The 20,571-nt window shown below is 42.9% G+C and overlaps 1 protein-coding gene across 1 annotated transcript in view; it reads left to right on the top strand.

Moving 5' to 3' along the window:
- LOC103365004 (protocadherin-15-like) overlaps positions 1–17,117 on the top strand; it is a 182,062-nt gene extending 164,945 nt beyond the window's left edge. The window contains exons 35-41 of the mRNA XM_008292325.1: positions 2,027–2,048; positions 2,690–2,728; positions 2,890–2,963; positions 11,101–11,230; positions 11,935–13,108; positions 13,185–13,198; positions 16,350–17,117. Coding sequence (XP_008290547.1) covers positions 2,027–2,048; positions 2,690–2,728; positions 2,890–2,963; positions 11,101–11,230; positions 11,935–13,108; positions 13,185–13,198; positions 16,350–17,117 — 2,221 coding nt within the window. The remainder of the gene's footprint in view (positions 1–2,026; positions 2,049–2,689; positions 2,729–2,889; positions 2,964–11,100; positions 11,231–11,934; positions 13,109–13,184; positions 13,199–16,349) is intronic.
- Positions 17,118–20,571: the final 3,454 nt, after the last annotated feature.

Genomic DNA, 20,571 nt, shown 5'->3' with positions numbered 1-20,571 from the left:
ACTCCAAGAATTGTGCCTGTTTGATTTTTCCTTCTATTACTAAAAAACATAATGTTAATTTATGAGCTTATAACTTGTAGTTGTCATATTTTTTATCTTTGAATCGGACTAAGTTACCTTTTCTCTCTATGCTAGCAGGTTGCTGGCTATAGCTTCTTCTTTAGCGTATTAAGAGCGGTGTGACTTAAAACTTGTAAGATCAACATGTGTCCACATATCAACACGTAATACAAGTAAAATCTAACAGTAGTGATATAATAACTGACTACAGATGGCCAAGAGGTTTAAATACATACCACTGCAGACAACCTAGCTGACATAATTACGCCTCTCTGATAAGCACTTGAGAGCATCTTCTTTGGCCGTGTTTGTTTTTCTGCCTTCACTTGACGTCGAGTGTCTTCGTGCTTATGAAAAATCAGGCCGAACCAGTGAAGGCTCCTCTCACAGGAAATGGTCAAATATGTGCAACGAATTTCAATTATTTCACTGTTTATTCGAAGCAAATCTTTTCTGGTGTACAAATAATAAAAATGACGATCATTCATAGCAAAAACAATTTCCGAGATGTTTAAATGTTGATTGCATGACCACATCTTTGCTGATGACATCTATCCAGCCTGTAAACTCTTAAATTGTCAATTTGGAACCATAATAATGATTTTCAGGGATGTTTATCAGTCGCAAAAACTTTGAGCACACTATCTGTGTGTTACCTTCTTCAAAATGGCTTTCACTATGGGAAGCACCAATATTTCAAGACCTGTGTACATGTTTCAGTTTTTTGTTTGTTTGTTGTTGTTGTTTTTGTCATTTAGCCATTTTAATCATTTTAATGACAGTACTTGCCTTCCTGCTTGTAAACATTTCACCAAACAAAGCCTCCAGACATTATTTTGCCGGGGGCACCATCACTACATCCTGGGCTTGTGATTAGTTTAATGATATTCAAACAAGTCAGATTATTTCTTTCACCCTATATCAACATTATAACAGAGTACAGTCAGACCATTCTTCATCATTACATCCAGCCATTAAAATTATAGTTTTCTAATTTCTCACACGTTTACTTATTTTCTTTTTTACAGTAACCACTGAATTTCTTTGTATGGCTTCCAAGTCAGAGCAAAAAAAAAAATTGGCTTTCTGTGCTCTTTCCAAACTTAAGCAAAGAGATAACCAGAGACCAGACAGTTTTATTGGAGGCTGTTATTGCAGTTATTGCCAGTGGCCCGGGGCTAAATTTGGTTTGAGACCTCTGTCTTCACAAAAAAGACATCAGAAAAGTTTTGATTGGAGTCAGAAATCTCACGACTGAAAGTTTGGGAGAGTTTTTCCGAGTTGACTAACTGATCAACTATTCAGCACACTGGTCAAGATTCCTTTGTGAAGCGCTGCTAAAGCTCAACTGACGTCTGTTGATAGCAAGTATGTGTCAGCACAGATTCATGCCAAATAATGTGTAGCATTCACAGATCGTTCCTGATCCTAATAATACAAATGACACATTAACTGAAGCAGGATTTTCTTATTGTTAGAGGCAGACCATCAACAGTTTCCTCAACAACACAATGATCTCATTTCGTTTTAAGTGACATGTGAATCTTGCATTTTTATGGAGCTATAATCAGAATATTTACCCAAATAAATCATAAATAACAGTGCTGGGATGCACATAATGGCACTCTATTGTTTCTCAGTTTCTTTCTATTGTGTTTTGCCCTTTTGTCTTTCCTCTCTTGTGCACTCCCACCTCACTCAACAGACAATCCCATACATACACTAGTACACATCTCATACTCTTGCACCGGAAACTGGGTTAAATAGACGATGTTTCCGGCGAGGAGCTTCCATTTGTGTTTTAATTTAAACGTCCTATTTCCTCTGCAGTACAGAAAATACACAGTGAAGCGCTGACATGTACTGAAAGCCTATCTTTAGCACATCAAATGTCTTTTATTTAATGACAGGGTTTCTGGGTAATGTTAGGCTTACGGTCTTACTGTTTCTTTCTCCGATCTTCTAGGCGTGGATATGGACAACACGAGGTGGGTGTTTTTTTTCCGCTGTGTGCCTGCTACAGTTGCATGTGCTTTATTTTCGTTCTGTTTCTTTTTTTTGTTATGCCGTGCTTTCTTTTCTACTCTTTTTTTTTTCCACTTATTTCTCTTTGATACAATCTAGACGGAGTAGCATGAATACAGTGCCTTGTGTCTGCCTTTCATTTTACCTGTATAATTTACTGTTTCCCCTTTGTAAAAGCATTTTACCCAGGAACTATGCAGTCCATTGATGGTGCAAATAAAAATGTAAATGTAAAAGTCAACCAGTCTATTTAAATTCCAAAAAGTTGGCTTATGCATTTTTAAGCATCTTATAAAGAGTATATAGACGTGCTGGAGAAGCTATTTCACCAGAACTTCATTGTTCAATATGTACGTAAATGTTCTTATTGTATATGGAGTCATTCAGTCACTTGGACCGTATATACATTTTAAAACTCAGTTTAAATTACAAAGTAATATCCACTATTTGGAAAAATACCTGCTGCCACTAATTGACAAATACAAAATACACACATATTGGATGTGTTGTATTCCAGAGACACTGAATGATAACCATCAGATATCGAGCGCTGATCTTCTTCCATTTGTATTTTCATTCTCCACTTTTCTCTCCACTCTGGCAGACGCAACAACTTCTCCGACCGTCTCTGCTCAGGCCAGAGGTAGTCCGTCTCTCTCCTCTCTGAATACTTCTTTACTCACCGTGTTTTTTCTACTCGAGTTTGTTGAAGTGGAAGTGTGTGTGTGTGTGTGTGTGGTTGTATACTGGTTTGTGTGTGTCTGTTTGTGTGAAGCTGCTAATAATGTTCTGTCAATCTAACAGGAGTTATCAATGGAGTCTGGCATTGACCCTGGACAGGACTACTACACACAGGATTATTACAACTATGATCACGGGTTAGTACATCTCTGCACGTCCTACATATTGCTTTTGCACATACGGGTTGTATGTCATAGTTTACTTCTCTATCTTTCGATGCTTTATCCATCGCTGTTTTACACTTATCCAGCTATTCAAGCTTTCAGATTCTCTCTGAGCTCGTTGCCAAATTAACAGCATTGTAGTCGGTGAAAGAGCTTCTCTGGAGCTTCCTATTGTATCACACGAGTTGTCATGAACATGTAGATTTTCAAATTTCCATTTTTTTTATGAGCACTTAGAGGACATCTGATCTGCACCATTGAGCCAAAACATTATGACCACTCACAGATAAAATGAGTAATGTTGAGTATCTCGTCACAATGGTGCATGTGGAGGTCTGGGATATATTAGACAATAAGGGAACAGTCGGTTCTGGATGTGCGAGGAATGGGCTGCTGTGAAGACCTGAGCGACAAGGGCCAGGCTGGTGTGATGTTCCTGGTCAGTGGTGGTGAGTAGGGACAAGGAGGAACAAGCCACAGAGTAACATAATACAGGCTCCACTCTGTGGGTAATGGAGGAACGTGTCATCACACAGGGGATCACAACCTGCTGCGTACGGGGCTCATGCCGACCCCTGGCCTCCATCCAAAGCACCCACAACGGGAATACAAGCTTTGAAACTGGATCTTTGACCAATTGATTCTAATGAGTCCCCCTTTTTTTAACATCACATGAATGAGTGGGTTTATGCTGTTAACCTGGAGCACTTCTACCTGGTAATAAGAGGGACAGTAAAGCAGTCAAATGTACAGCAAGAGTGAGTTGATTAGAAACGTTTGTTAAGTCACAAACAAATCCAGCAGAAAATAAGTTTCTGCTTGTTTTGAATGGAGTTGGAGTTGAATGGAGTTCTGGATAAAGGTTTATGCACATATAGCAGTAAGTTAACTGGGATATTTTAGCCAGAACTCCAGGCATTCCTGTGGAAACCTCTCCAAACTCTGATGTGTTTGCAAAACTCCTCCTTGTTTTTTTTTTTCTGGTCCAGAATTTGCCTCGTTGACAGATTTTAACTTTGGTTGCGGATTACAGAAAAACCGGACTGTGCGCCAGGAAGTTGGAAAATGTAGTTGGCTAACAGACTATTCAGTTGTTGACTGTCAAATCTTATAAATGTGTAATAACAAAAGAAACTTGTCTCACTAGTTTATCACATGCTAGCTGTGTAACATGCCGAGTACACACATACTGTATTCTGGTAGATCAATGGTAGCAACTGGACTTGCTTGAGTTCCTTGAAGACGTTTCATCCAAGAGGCTTCATCAGTTCTGACTGACTAGTTGGGAGTTCCACGTACTGATATCCTAAAGGAGCCATTAACACCTGAGTTTCAGTTTCAGTTGGGGGTAGTTACTCCTCCCCCTCGTTATGTGAGTCGTTCGTGCTTCCTCTGACACAAAGGGGTTTGTTAGGGTCCTTTGTGGCTAGGTATGAATGTGGTTTCATCTTTCTGCGTAGAGATCTTAGGACTGAACTGTAAACAGATGAGAGGTGATGCCTCAGACCTCCACCTCTGTTGAGGGATGGTCTCTCCAGTTAGATGGCTTCTGTCACCCCTCTCTCAAACCATCTGTCCTCCCTGCAAGTCAAAATCTGTACATTGTTGTCTTTGAATGAGTGTCCTTTGTTCTTTAGATGCAGGTGGACTGCTGAGTCCTGTCCTGAGGTGTTAATGGCTCCTTTAGGATATAAGTATCTGGAACTCCCAACTCGTCAGTCAGAACTGATGAAGCCTCTTGGATGAGAGGTGAAACGTCTTCAAGGAATTCAAGCAAGTCCAGTTGCTACCATTAATCTACCAGAATAACCAGGACCTGGATGACTGAGAATCTTCACAGACACATACTGTAGTGGCTCATAGGTCCTAAAACAGAACTTTTCACTCAAGTGGCTTCACACATGACGTTGTCGCTTTTTTTTGCCAAGTATTTTTGAGCCTGTGTGGGGAAGTCATGCTTCAAGCACATGTTTCATAAAACTGGCCGGTAAAAACTTGTAGCATCTGTTTAGCAGCTGATTAGCCTTTCCCGTATGGCCTTGCATTGACCACCAGGGGGCCTGCTCTGTGTATCCATAGACTGTGTAAAAGGTGGACGTAGCTACCGTGATGTCACCCGTTGGTTTCTGCACTAAGAAAATGAAGCCAGGGTTTTGCTACTTCCTGGTTGACATCTTGGATTTTTGGAGCCAGTAACGCGGAGCCATAGGAGCAGCGATTGGTCAGACGGATTGAGAGGCGGGCCCTCTCTGCCCGCCCACATTTACCGCCTTCTGCTCGCTTCATCTGCATCGTCGCTGCCGACTGTCAATCAAGCCAGCCACGCCCCCTGCCCCGCAAAATGTTGACGATTTTTAAAAATTCAGTATTGATTTATTTTCAGATTGGCCACCTGATCTCTGGACTTGACTATAAAAAGTAATAAGAAAAAAATCCTGAGCTGGAGGAATGCGGCATTTTGTAATCTGTGATCACTTCTTTTCCAATTCAAGTCAATGGGAGCCAGGGCTCTTTGGAGCCAGCAGCTGGCGGATGTAGGTTTTTGACACTTCGGGTTGGCTTCATTTTTCAGGGCTGGTTGCTACGTCCATCTTTTATACAGTCTATGTGTGTGTCATACAGATTTACAGACATAAAGCAAAACTATGTGGAAACAAGGCATTACTAATGAGATTCTCAATACAAATACAACTTTGTGAAACATCAAAAACTCACTCGGTCTTATCAATTCCATCAGTCACAGCTGGATCAAAAATTATGTTACCCCCCTTTATTACAGAATTTTATATTTCCCGAGCAGCGTAGTGATTGTAGAGGTAGAAAACAACATAGCCCCATGTACCAGTCATGATACGCAGCTAAAAAAAAAACACTGCAAGAGGTGAATCGAGGCCAACTCCACTATGTGTCATCTCTGACCTCTGACCTCTGGCAGTGACAGACTGGGTTCACTACAACACTAGTGAAACATATTTCCACTGACACGGGTTTGGACCTCACTCTGCGCACTTTGTCCAGCTGAGCCTCATGTCAGCCAAGTGGCAGCTTCTTTGACATCAAGCTGATCGCATCAGTCGCGCAGCATGTCGGCTACCGTGAAACGCTGACACCACCAACCCGCCTCATATCAGCCTTCGCGCTCCCGTATGGTTCTTATATTTTTGATCTACGGGAAGTCGGGAGAGTCTGAGAAAGTGATTCTGCTCGATGTGTGTGTGTGTGTGTGTGTGTGCTGTACGTGTGTGTACAGCATGGATTCCTTGATGTTAAATGAGCAAGCAATACTGTATAGGACTTTCAGTATATTAGACACACACATTAGATCAAAGCGTTCCTGAACAAGCCTGAAGAAGACTCGCTGCATCCCTCCCAAGTGTGTGTGTGTGTTATTCTGTACGCTGCCTGCCATCTGTTATGCATTGTGTAATTTTTATAATTTTAGCTGCAGACTCCCGGGAACTCGATTTTATACACCCACCTACACTCACACATAAACGCTCCGAAGAGGAGACGCACACACACAGATTCTCTGGCAAACGCGTTCATTCACTCACTCATACAATCACTCAGAAACGCTCTCATGCGCCTTCTTTCAGACACATGCACACACACACACACACACACAAACGCGCAGCTAATTCTCTCTGCTTAGCTTTGCAATACTGTAGCAGCTAATCAGGCAGCCAGCCGTGGAAGCAGACAATGGGCCAGATGCTGGTGGCTTAGAGCAACATCCACAAACTCGTGTCTGACTCTGAACGCACACAGGATCAGGAAATCAGACTTTGTGACCCCGTGGGACTGAGATCTAATCACTTGATTTGTTTCCGTTGTAAATAAAAGATGCAGGTAGTCCGTGCTGACGAATACTAAACCACCTCTCGGGGTATAGACGACGCTCCAGAGTTTGGAGTTTGAAAAGACAGACAACAGTTGTTACAGTATTTACCTCCATAGCCGTAGTAATCCATTTGGAGTCATGGTTCGCAACCTTTTGACCTTCACTTTCATCTGCCTTCAAAAGATGAAACCAAAATTGGATTTTGTCTGCATATGGGAATGCAGCCATCTGCCATTGGCATGATTCTGATTGGATTTATACAGATGCAGAAAATAACTTGAACCATTTGTTGAACAGGTCTGATGTTTTGATGCCTGTGTGAAAGAAAAAAACAAAAACAACAAAACAAGCCAAATTTATTTTGCCCTCTAGTCAAGAGTAAAATACTCAAACCATACACGCCACGGAGCAATAAGGGATTAAATCTTGCTTTTCCAAAATCGTTACAGGCGTGGGTGATGAGCAGTGTGACTGCTGTGTAGCTGATAGGTGCTGAGTTAGGGCACCCACATAAACAAATGCATCACGAGGACACTGGAAATCTGGCAGGATCAGCTCAGTGAGGATGTGCTTTTTATTTTACAATCACAGAAGGGACAAATAGAACAGTAGAAGTCTGCATGTGCAGCTATTTTTGGAGTAGAGGAGCATACAACGAGGCAGGTTTGTCATAGCCAGGCTTGTTTTCTGTTAGCTGGCTCGACTAAACCTTAAACCCCAGTCAGAGTTAATGAGTGTCATGACAGCGGTTGTCAACTTTCTTTGTCGACCAGGTTTAGTTCATCAGGCTCTGTCGGTGCTCCCTTAAAGGGGGACATTTGATGCGTCATTTGACTCTTCTTCTGTACACAACTGACTGATCTCCTGCCACCAGGAGGAGCAGGTTGTTGTAGTGGAGAGCATAGACTGTATAAAAGATGGACGTAGCAACCAGCCGTGAAAAATGAAGCCAACCCGGAAGTGTCAAAAACCTACGTCTGCCAGCTGCTGGCTCCAAAAAGCCCTGGCTCCCATAGACTTGAATTGGAAAAGAAGTGATCACAGATCATGAAATACTGCATTCCTAAAGCTCAGGATTTTTTCTTATTAGTTTTCATGGTCAAGTCCAGAGATCAGGTGGCCAATCTGAAAATAAATCAATACTGAATTTTTTTTTAAATCGTCAAATTTTGCGGGGCAAGGGGCGTGGCTGGCTTGATTGACAGTCGGCAGCGACGATGCAGACGAAGCGAGCAGAAGGCGGTAAATGTGGGCGGGCAGAGAGGGCCCGCCTCTCAATCCATCTGATCAATCGCTGCTCCTATGGCTCCGCCCCCCTCCGACGTGTTTTGCGTCACTGGCTCCAAAAATCCAAGATGTCAACCAGGAAGTAGCAAAACCCTGGCTTCATTTTCTCAGTGCAGAAACCAACGGGTGATGTCACGGTAGCTACATCCATCTTTTATACAGTCTGTGGTGGAGAGCTGTGAGGAACATGAAAACACATTACAGGTAATAGTGCTGTTACTGCAAATGATGCAGGAGAGAAATGCTGGGAGAAAACTGTTCATTCTTGAACTAAATATATTTATTTTACCACTCTTAGCGCAGCCTCAGATTACAGCTCTCAACCTTGAAACTTACATTTAAACATGATACTCAAGAGGTGCATTCAGGTCTGACATTGATCTAAAATCAAGGATATGTTAAAATCACTTTCGTTTTTGTGTAAATCAAAATTAAAATAATGTTGACGGAATGTTCTCTGAGCTAAATAGAATCATCAGTTATATCATCTAGATTTTATTAGCGACCATACCAGCAGTATTTTCTGCATCACCAGCTGAATGCGTTGTGCCAGTCGTCAACGCATATAGTTTGCATGACAGTAACTTTAAAACTTCTTGCAGTGGGATTAGTTTGGCTCAACAAGTTTTCATATATGATGTACCCCCCCAACTGGATATCTGTATCACTCAGAGAGAAAGGGGTGAGTGAAAGGGTGGCGCTTTTTATAGCAGATTTAAATCCCAAACTCTCAACAGAACCTCTTCCACAGCATTTCTGCTATACGGCACAGTTACCACGGTGATCTTACGGGATAAAAGACACCCACCTTTGTGACATTAAAAACTCTGGCTTCGGGCTTAACATACCTCGCTAACCCATTAATCTCGCTTCATAGTATCCGCCTCTGATGTAGGATGTATGAAGACATTAATTACAAACAGGATAATAGGTTGAAAGGATGGCTCAGCATTTTGGGAAGTATGCCTGTTGGCGTCGCTCGGTGAGAGAATGTTGACACCTTTCATGTGTCTGTACATTATGGAGCTACAGCCAGCAGCTAGTTAGCTTAGCATAAGACTGGAAACAGGAAGATTTAGTTAACTGTGTCTACAACAGCACCACCTTATCAAAGTAGTCTCAATGTTTGTATTTAACTTTTGGCAGGAAGACAAATATGTGGGTTTTTTTCCTCAAAAAGTGTCTCTTTAACTGGGACAACCCAACAACTGAGTAAAAATCCGCCCCTAGCAGTTGAGTCTGTGGTTCAACTCCCGGTCGCCTGGACCCTCGCTGCATGTCTGGTTCCTGTTTCAGGCTCCACTGTGCAATCTGCATAGAGACAAAAATGTTCCTCGTCATTAGCATTTTCATTCGTCTTGCACACAACCTAAAACACTTTTACGCAAGTTATGTGATATTGCACTGCTATAAAGTTGAGCCAAACTCAAACTGTGTGGTAAACAACACGTTTTAATGTTATAAACGGAAAATTCTGAGTTTTGTCACCTCATGTTCAGAATAACATGTTCAGTCCTTCAAATTGATTTCACACAAACAGGAAGAATATATTTGTATTGATTTGAAACTAAATGAATGTAGTAAAACTAAAGCGGCTTCTATTTTAATTGCTAATCAAGTTTTTTTTTTGTTTTTCTGCTGCGTACAGTACAAAAGCTCTTTGTCATGCGTTTGCCTCTTGCTGTATAAATGTGGTCAAACTTTCCAAGGCTGATCATTTAGCGTTTGGCGAGCCACCCGGAACAGGCCACTGACCCAGTTTGTTTCATCATTTTTTCTGCAAACACACAAAAACATGATGAAGCGTTGGCTCGCGGTGCCGGTGATCCTGGCAACTTTGAACTGCACGAACCAGTTCTCAGACTCAGTTGATTACTGCCCCCTAGTGGTGACATGGAGAAGGACAGAAGTGATGAAGAAATGAGGAAAAGAGAAGAAAAAAAAAAAGAGGATAAATGTTAAAAAGAACACTTGGAGGAAGGAAAGAGGAGCCTGTAGGTAATTAGACACACTTTAGTTTGAGGTTAATATCTGAAACACGGTAATCAGGTTGTAGTGGGAGCTTAAGACTCACTGCATGAGCTGGTAGAGGTCATACTGTCAGGTTTAGAAATGTGACGTTTATGTATTGCCTCGTCTTTCCGTTCTGACCCCTCCATTTTTCACTCACTTTCTCCTCTTTTTATCGTACCTTTATTCTCTTACCACACCTCTACCTCCTTTTTTCTCTCACCCACTCCCATCTGTCATCCACGTGCTCCGTCCATTTGTTTATTACTTGGCTGCTTAATGTAATGGGAGGACAACTTCTCCCCTGTTCACTGTAAGCAGAATGATTACACAAGGCCACTTTTTTTTTTCTTCTGTGCGACTCTGTTAGCCAAGCCAAAGGACTTACAGCAGATTTGTTACTTTAATCACACTGGGACATATTGTTTTCAGGATAGCATTTGAAAAGATGTGGTTTTTGACCCACTGGCTCTCTGAGTTGCTTGCTGCAGGGCACGGAGCCCAAGTGGTGATACACAACACAGTTTTCTTTTGGCCCATGGAGTCAGGCAGCGCTCCCGGCAACAGGCAACAAAGGGAGACAAAAGGGAGGAAAATCGATTCCAGTGTTTTCTGCTAGCAAAATGTCTCCTGGCAACAAAATGCTCCTTTTGTGATTAAGGCAGCTTTGCTTAGGCAAATCATTAGCCACTGCTTATCATTGGAGTGAACCACAGTGTTGCCCTATGTGTTATTGCTTTAAGTGGCTGTGGATAAGCATTAGCCGAGCGCACCAGTTCTGTTTGTAAGCAGCTTTCTCCTCTGTCTTTACTTCTGATTGGCTGAAGCTGCACAATTCTGCCGCTTCCATTCATTTATTCAAACTAACAAACCAAACAACTAAATAATAACTCTAAAATTAATTGCAGTTGCTTTGCACAGACTCATTTTTGCCCTCTCGTGTATTCTCCCTCCCTCTCTTTCTCTGTCCAGGTATGACCTTCCTCAGTACGGCAGTCGCAAGAAGCTGATCTCGCCCTCCGGCCTCTACGATGAATATGGAGAAGTTGTTGTCGATGACGATGGAAGCTACTACTACAGCCCACAGGAGTCTGACGGAGAGGTAAAGACAGAGAAACACAGCAGAAAACAGAGGATAAATCGTTAGATATCCGCTAATACAGGATGGTAACTGTGTCCATGAAAAGAAAACCAACTGTTGATGACATTTTCACAGCATTCTGATTAATTCTAGGTCTGCTTTGTGGTTGTTTTCTGGAGTTCGTTGGAATTTCCTAGTATTTCTAAAAAATCAAGCTCGTTTGTAAAATATTAATTATGCTCCCAGACTGCTTTGAAAAGTAGTGAGACACCATATTTTTAAAAGAATAGTTCAGCAGTTGGAGAAACAAGATCATTCACTCTCTTGCCAATGGCTAGCTGAGAAGATTAACACCAGTTTCAAGAGCCCAAGGACTGGAAATAGAGGAAACAAGTTGGCTGCTCTGTCTGAAGGAAACAAGAATCACTGTTTAACACTTTATGAGACCTTTCCACATCCCTACAAAAACAAAATCTCATGCATGATCTTCTCATCTGTCCCTAATCCCAGAAGTTGTATACTCTCATTTGCACTGTACACGTATTATTTTTCTCCTTTTGAAAATAAACAGCGACCAATAAACACAAGCAGCCTGTGACAACGAGCTAGTGCTAACTAGCCTCTAACTCTGCTCTTGACGATGCTGCTGATGCCTTTAGATGTATAAATGTCTTGCTTGTTCACTTATCTTATTTGTTTTTGGACTGATGTCGTCACGGCAACAGGTGAGGAGACAGTTTCAAGGAGACAGATTAGCCCCGCACCCCTCATACCTTCAGCACCATCCTCTACCTGTTCCACCCCCGAGAAAGACCCCGGGACCGCCAAAAACCGAGGGCGACAAAAAACAAGAGGCTGTAAACTCTAAACCTAAGAGCTCGAGCGCAGCTGCCAGGTTGAAGGCCGTGATGAGGATGAGTACCCTGCTGTCATCTGCTGGTAAAACATCCGGACAGCCTCCTGCCATCCACCCACCGTGGAACAAAGCCAGAATCGGACCAGTAGAGGAGGAGGGCAGAGGCAGAGAAAGAGCCGAGGAAAGAAAGGCAGAAGGAGAAGAAAGGGGGGTTGAGAAGGGAGAGGCAGGGAGAAGGGAATACAAACGGGGAGGAAGAGATGAAGCAATAGAAAGAGGGAGAGAACAGGAAGGAAGGGGAGAGATGGAGGCATGGGGGAGAAGCAACAGAGGTGGCATTACGAACAATGGAATGAGAAATGCAGTTGGAAACGGCGTCAGGCCAGAGCACAGGGGAGAACTCCCTGGCTTGTTGTCCTCTGGCCGGTCTTTAAGCCTGGACGGCAGCTTGGTCATCGATGGGAGTTATTTCCAGACGTCCATTGAAGCAAGCAAACCCCCAGCAATGAAACAAAAGCTGAGCGAGGCCCTCAGTCTTATCTCCGTAACCAGAAGGCTCCAGGGACCCGCCAGGGTGGGAGATGAACAGTGGAGCGATGCGAAAAGCTGGGACAGAGCAGAGGAGAACAGTAGGAAGATGTATGGCTCCATAGGAGATATGAGTGTCTCTGCATCGGTGTCGGAGAGAGACGCAGGAGAGGAGAGGAGGAGGAGGAGGAGGAGGAGGGCGTTTGGAGAGGAGAACAGCTCTTATGAGGGCTGGTGGAAAAAAGAAAAAAGATTTCACGACGGCGTCGAGCAAAGCGATTCGGAAACGGGAAGCGGTAGCAAAGAGTCTCCGTCAGAGTTTAGTCTCTCCGATGCAAGCAGCCCCACCTCATCTGTTACAGCAGAGAGAGACAAGACCGAATCTGATACAGAAACAGAAAAGACTGAGTCAGACACAGAAAAGGGAGAAGGAAGCCAGGATGAGGAGGGAGAGGAGTCTGAGAAGGAGTCGGGGTTAGAAAGTGAAGACGAGAGGAGAAAGTCGAGGAGAAGAAGTGGTAGTTCTACAAGTAGCAGCAGAATCAGCAGTAAGAGCAGAACAGGACGAGAACGCAGGAACCACTCCACCAGCAGCAGGGAGACGGGTAGAAGCAGCAAATCTACAAGTTCTAGATACTCGAGTTCTAGTTCCAGTTCCAGGCCCAAAACTTCTAGACACTCGCGTTCTTCACACGAAACAAGAGAGGAGGAGGAGAGCGAAGAAGACAGCGAGGAAGATGAAGAAGAGTTCCAGAGCGTTAGATCAGGAAGGTCCTCGTCGAGCAGGCGAGCCTCCAGCCACAGCCAATCAGAGATCAGCTCTGGGGTGATGGACACCTCGGATGACTTGTCGCCCATCATCGAGGACACCGAGGAGGAAGAGGAGGAGGAGGAGGAGGAGGAGAAAAGCAGCAGCCACGGTGGGGGAGATCAAGGAGATGAAGAAGAGGGGGATTTGGGGAGCGAGTCGGCTGATTGAAATGCAGATGAGGCCTCAGCCCCCTACCAAGATTAAATTCTGTGCCACTGAGTAAGGTCTTGGTGAAAACGCCTGGATTGGGTGTGCAGTCATTACCTGAGTGGAATTTATTACTGTAATCTCTTCCTTTTTTCCTTGTTTGGTGTGATTTACATTCAGAAGTCTGAATTGCCAACTCGTCCTCCGCTGCCCTCTCGCAGTATCTCTTCTCCGTAGCTTCCCTTTTTCTTTTTTTTTGGCTTATATCTTTAAGCTCCTTTTTCCAATCAGCCTGTCCCTTCTCCGTCTCCTTCGTCTGTCTTGTGAAGTGGTCGCCAGGTTTCCGTAGTTTTTCTCCTGAGCCGACTCGTCTCGCTTTCCCTTTTTGTAAAAGCTTCACTACCAGCTGATTATTTCTGTGCTGCTGCTGTTATTCGCTGACCTCTCTTTGGTACACTTAAGGTTTCCCTCAAGCTTTTTTTCATTAGTCATTTCTGTGTCTGTCTTTCTCCCGTACCAGTCAGTTCTTCCAGTACTTGTTATCTGCGGGGAGAAAAGATGTTTCCTTTGTAATGGAGAATACACACTTTTCCTCCATACGATCAAGGTTAAATGGAAAAACTGTGCGGGTTGTGTAATCGCAGATCAGAGTTATTTCCACAACATCCCCTTTTCTTCTCACAAAGTGTGTGTGTGTGTGTGTGTGTGTGTGTGCAGCAGTGTTGGCTCTCAGCGAACAAAGACGATGCAGTTACACAGTGTTTTATGTTATAAAGGCTTATATCCAATATGGGGGATCAATATATAGTATATTTTTAAAAGCTTTTCCTCAGATTATCTAAAAGCTGTTCTGGAGGAAACACTGCTGCACTGGCTTGACTTTGCCTGCTCTGAGTGGGAGTGCTGCTTTTATTCTGCACATTTTCTTGCTTTTACAGGACAAACATCCAATTAAGTAGAAGGCAAATAAAACTGGCCACAAATTATATTTGAGCTCGTAGGATCTTGTTGAGTCTCCTGACCTCTAGTGGTTAAAGTTCTCACCTTGTAGCAGCCAGAAACCAGATCAGGTCAGTGAGAGAACGCTTCACCCTGATGTTTACAGGTTAGGTCTTCAAACCACAGTCACATGTCCGTATGTACACTGACATCTTTATGAGTCACCGTATTCTTGTCATCGCTCAGATCCAGCTGAAGAAAGATCCAATGGGATGTCAGTGTCAGAGATGAAGGACAAACTTCCTGCTGCTCTCTCTGCGCCAAAAGTTCCAAAGTTTAACCGAAACACTGCCTCAGTTGTCGCAGTTTGAAATCAAATAGACGTTCTCTCGTGTTTAATTAGTACCATATTCCTTTAAACTACACTCATGGCTGGTTCTGGGAACAGTAGATTTACACAAAATAAGTTTTGGACCCCTTTATCGACTCAAAATTTTAAATTTCACCAAAGCTAATGTGGTCTACAACAAAATAGCTGCAAAATCCCCATCAGCCCCTCTTCATTTTAACAGCATTGTCGGTGGTGAACATATCTGAGCTGTATGTAGCCTCGCAGAGCTGCTAGCATGACTGTAGACGACTCTGCATTGATGGAGTTCAGCAAGGAGAAGCTGCTCAAGGAGATTTTTTCACTAAATTTGCTATAAATATAGCTTTAGCTGAACTCATAAAGGTGTTTTGGGAGAACTGTATGAAGGCAGACTTGTGAACCAATCCTTTAAGCAACACTTCTCAAACGCTGTTACTATTAAACACAAAGAAGCATCGTTAGGGAAACAGTTTAGTACCGTCGACGGAGTGTTTAGGCCTGATCAAGAAGGCTTTTTTTGATGGAGCAAACATGACAAGACAAATGAGCATGAGTTAGCTCTCTGAGCCCCAAAACCCGCTGGCTGGTTGGTTGGTTTTCTTTTTCTTTTTTTAATTCATCAAACTTACAGCATTTATCCCAACTAAGAAAAATAGCAAAACTGAACTTAAAATGGTGGTATTTTATGATAAATGCATTCTGTGGTCTTATTCAAAAATGTTGCCAATATGTAATTTGCGCCTGATCCAGTATAATGTCAACCGAGACCATCCCTAACAGTCGCTGAATGACTTTTTGGCTGAACTGCAGGCTGTGTTTACGCAGTGCAGAGATGAAACAGCCAGAGAGATTGAGTGAACCATCTAATATAACACAGCTGATCAATATAATTAATGCAGCATGGCTCAAATATGGTAAACAGTGGAGCAAATAGTGAGGAAATTGCTAGAGGATACATTCAGCATGGTGAAATATCTACAAGAGTGTGGAGAGTAGTGTGAAAAGTGTCTGGTTTGTAGAGGTTGTAAAATGTAAATAGACCCAGTGTAGTAGCCTATCTACAGCATATGGAGCCCTCTTTTTTCCATAATGTAGATGTACATTAAGACAATTACATATAAGATAGATTTTTTAAAGGTTTTTCTTTTTAATATAACATTTTCATCAATTTTATAGCATTAGACGTGTGACATATTACACAAAAAAGTCCTCCCTACTTCTTGCCGTGGCTGTGATGTTTTCATAGAGGTGCAGGACTTTTTATCGCAGTGAAACAACGCCCTGAAGCTGGTTACAGTTCAGAGGGTTAAACGGCAGCAGACAACCAACATGAGGCAAAGGATCCAGAAACCAGCTCTATCTTCTTTCTATCATTGCTGTGTCGTGCGTTTCTCTTGCCTGAACAGAGTCATAAAAAGTGAAAGAACATTAATGGGACCTTTAAAGGTCAGCGGTCTAATGCCGTATTATTTGTGTGTGGGTTTTCCAGCAGGGCAGCAGAAAACGCCGGATCAAGTTGGTGTTTGACCGAGAGTACGAGACCAGCTCCACCGGCGAGGACAGCCTGCCGGAAACCCAACGCAGCCGCCTGCCCTCCACCCACAACAGCCACGTCAACGTCAACGGAAGCATCTACGTGGCCCAGAACGGCTCCATCATCCGCACCCGACGTTCAGTGAACGCCACAGGCCCCACGCACACCACCACCACCATCGCCTCCTCCACCACCACGAACAACAACCTCAAAATCACCTCGCCCATCTTCAGCTCGCGGCTGGCCAAGCACTTTAAAAAGCTCGACAAAATGGCCGCCACGCTGGAGGAGAGGGTGCCCCTGAACAGCCCCCGGATAGCAGCGGACGGCGGGTGCAAGACGCTGCGCACCTTCCAAAGCTCGGGAACGGCCATGTCCACTTTCTCTAACAGTGACCACACGAAAACGCTGAATGTGTTTAACACTCGACAATCCAGTGTTTCTTTAGGGTCGACCAGCACCAGCAACGCGGGCCCTGAGAGCGTAGCTTTGAAATCAAACCTGCTGAAAGCGGCGCAGGGCATCGCAGAGCCGCCTCAGAGCGCCGCGGAGAGAGACGAGTTGAAAGAAGACGAGAGGGAGTCGAAGGTAGACGGCAGCGACGACGACGGACTCGTTATGAGAGAGCCGCTGGAGTGCCCGAGTGACAGAACACAGTCGGACGAGGAAGAACTGTGGATGGGCCCGTGGAACAGCCTTCACATACCCATGACCAAACTCTGACTGATCCTGATGCCACTGTGCTCGTTCATTATTGCCAAGATCTTTAGAACATCATTTCTGTTCATTAGTCGTGGAACTAATGGGGATGCTGCAATCCAAGAAATCTAATTTACAGATTCGGCTAAAAGGTGAATTGATTTCATTCCTCATGTAACAGCTGAGGTAATCTCATTTATTTACATTCAGAGACAGATGATAGAAGTACTTAAGGAAGAACACCTTTGCACTGGTTGAAATATCTGTTCTGTAACTTCTCAGCATCCAAATGTGAGCATCCCTTGAGCCCGATGATCTCAGAGCTGCAACACCTTCAACAAAACTGGACCTAGAATGAGAGAACTTGTTATATTTCTATTTTGATAAGAGATAATGAAAGAGGAACAAAAGTATATGAACTGTTTTTTTTGTTGTTGTTTTTTTTCCTGGCCCTTTAAGCGACTGGTGTCTGTATGGAGCTGAGCTTGTTTCATTCAGTATTACTACGGCTACTGGTGCGACTCATCTTGGATTTGCCTGACACATTTCATTGACACATGAAGTCTTGTATTGTTCACACTTGCCTTTTTATCCTTGTCAAGTTACTTGGCAGACTTTATCCAAATAAAATTTCATTCATTGAAATGTGGAGCTCGGCTATCTTGGTGCTTTGTGCTGATGTTTGCTGAAGAAGACGCGACCATGATGAGGTTTATTTTCTTTCTATTGGCTATATTGCCTGAGAGTTAGACGAAATGATCGATACCACTCTCATACGTGTCCATTAAATATGAAATGACACTGAGAAGATGCTTTGGTTTACCTCATGGCTCACAGCAGGGAAGAAATAATCTGACACAAAACCCTCAATAAAACTTATCAACTTCACAATTTTTTGTATTGATTAAATAAGAAGGAGCCGGTTGATGCCGTCTTCAGTCTTCTTGCTGAGCTGAGCTACAGTTGTGAACTTTACATACACTTGTAAAGACGAGTTTCCTTTGAATCTTAACTTTCTATGGTGGTGTTATTATAACGTGCTGCTTTGTCACAAACAACAATCATGCATTTTGGTTCTTTCTGGAAAAATGTCACAATCTGCTTACCAAAAGTATACATACGGCAACTTTAATGATCAGTTCTGGTGATATAGAAAGTCTTGCTAAGCTAATTTTCTTTGTGGCCTCTTAACTTCTCTTACGTGATGACAATTCACTACAGCTGCTGACTTCGGTCACATTTAACACACTCATTAGACTCAGCGAGAAAAGCTATGATGGGATAGTTTAAAGCGATTATTGACTTGAACAAGTCAAGAAAGTCACTTGGAGCCATTTCAAAACATCAACAGGTCCCAAGATTATCTGTGCAAACATTTATTTGTAAGAACAAAGTGTAGGACACAGTTGTGTCAAGATCAGGGGGAAAAAAACAATCACCTGCTGCTGAGAGACAGTCAGTCAGGATGGTCAAGAGTCAACCAAGAATCAGCAAAAAGCTGATCTGCATCAAGGATTCAAGGATTCAAGGAACTTTATTTGTCATGCCAGCTCACATTCACATGTCAGTGGTATGAAATTTGTACTCAGGTCCTGTTTTTTTTTAGGGAAAAAGCCTAATAAATAATAAGTACAATAAAACAAGAGCAAAATATAAAAACAAGAGCAAAATATAAGCAGCGATCATTTAGAAGCTACTAGAACAAAGGCTTCAGTGTCCACAATCAAACATGTTCTACATCCGCATGAGCTGAGAGGCTGCCATGCAAGAAGGAAGCCCTTCCTCTGGGAGGGTACGTTAAGGCTCGACTTGAGTTTGCTGCTGATCACGTAGACAAAGAAAAGGCCTTCTGGAGAAAAGCTCTGGAGTCAACAAAAGAAACAAAAACTGAGCTATTTGGCCACAATATGCAGAAATCAGTTTGGAGGAGAGAAGGTTTAACCACAAGAAAACTACACCTACAGATGCATGGTGGTGGTAGCATCATGGTCTGGGGCATTTGCTGGAGTGGAATGGAATAATGACGAGAAGGAGGATGACCTCTACATTCTTCAGAAAAACCTAAAATAAATCATCAGCCCGAAGGTTGGGTCTTGTGTTTCAGACTGACCTCTCTGAAGTCCAGACTTACATTCCTTCAACAACCTGTGGACTGTGCTGAAAAAACAAGTCTGTGTTAGAAAGCCAATGATTTTAGTTGAACTGCACCAATTCTGTCAAGAAGAGGGTCAAAGATACAAGCAGAGGTTTGTGAGAAGCTTGCAAACGGCTGCCAAAAGCACCTGGTTGAGGTTAAAAAAAAACAAAAAAAAGGCAAACAAATTTCAAGCTTCCAGAAGACCTGTGAAAAATGTATGAAAAAACAGAAACGAATGATTGTTTTTGGAACAAAGTTTGGGTTTTAATGGTTCCATCATAGAAAACTAAAAGTCATCCTTATCATCAGAAACTCAAGACTGCCACGATACACATGGTCTTTACAAGTGTGTGCAAACTTTAGTTCATTTTTGCCACATAGGCATTGGAATGGTCCTGATGATAAGTGAGTGCACTCATGTGAAAAGCAAATAAGCATATTTCCAAATTTCTTTTTTTAATTTGATTAAAATCTGTGAGATTTAGAAAACTCTTACACATAATTACTTCTTCTGTGGCTTTACTGGATAATTGCATTTTTTAAATTCAAACAGATTCTGTTTGGAAAGAAGAGCTTGTTTTTAGCTCCACTGGGCCACTGAGGAACCCAGCTAACATGGATCCTTCTCCCTCGTCCAACTCCACCGTGATAAAGGTGGAGGAACTTTTTAATTGTCAACCACATTACAGTGAATTGTTTAATTTGAAGTCTTGAAGAAGCCGCACCATTAAGCTGCAGAATTACGAGCTTTTAAAACTCTCGCATTTAATTTGACGACTGCATAATTTTGCATTAAGGGGCTCAACAGAGGGTGCCGTACCAGTGGTGGTATTTGAAACTGAGCGCTGCTTATTACCTAGAATTAGCGAACTGTACCGCAGAGTCATATTTTAAACAGCCTATGGAAGGAAGGGCACGTCTGAGCGGCTGTTATTGATTCAACCAAATGAGCTGATTGTGTCAGTGATTCCTGAGTCCACTGTACTTCACCGGGGGAGAAGGCAAACTGAACTCGGCTCATTAAGCTAAGACACGGGCACAAAAGATTTGATTAGGAGCCGGAATGACATTAAAAGTGATGTATTATGTGTGCTTCTTCCTAAATGCAAAGTTTTGCTCAAATTCATTGGATCTGACATGAATCTAACTGACAGGTTGAGAACAAATGCAGAGGCATAAAACACACAGGTTCCTTCGTTTTCCTCACATGGGGTCGTTCATTTGGCAGATAAAGAAAGAAGAAGCGTCAACATTTTTATGCTAATCACCACTCATGAAGATCTATGGCCTTTTTCACAGCAGATATTTTCTCTTGTCACGGCGAACCGTGGATGATACGAA

Source organism: Stegastes partitus, unplaced genomic scaffold, assembly GCF_000690725.1.
Source record: "Stegastes partitus isolate 25-593 unplaced genomic scaffold, Stegastes_partitus-1.0.2 Scaffold802, whole genome shotgun sequence".
Classification (NCBI taxonomy): Eukaryota; Metazoa; Chordata; class Actinopteri; family Pomacentridae; genus Stegastes; species Stegastes partitus.
Note: the sequence above shows the minus strand (reverse complement) of the source record. Positions and strands in the feature narration are given on the sequence as shown.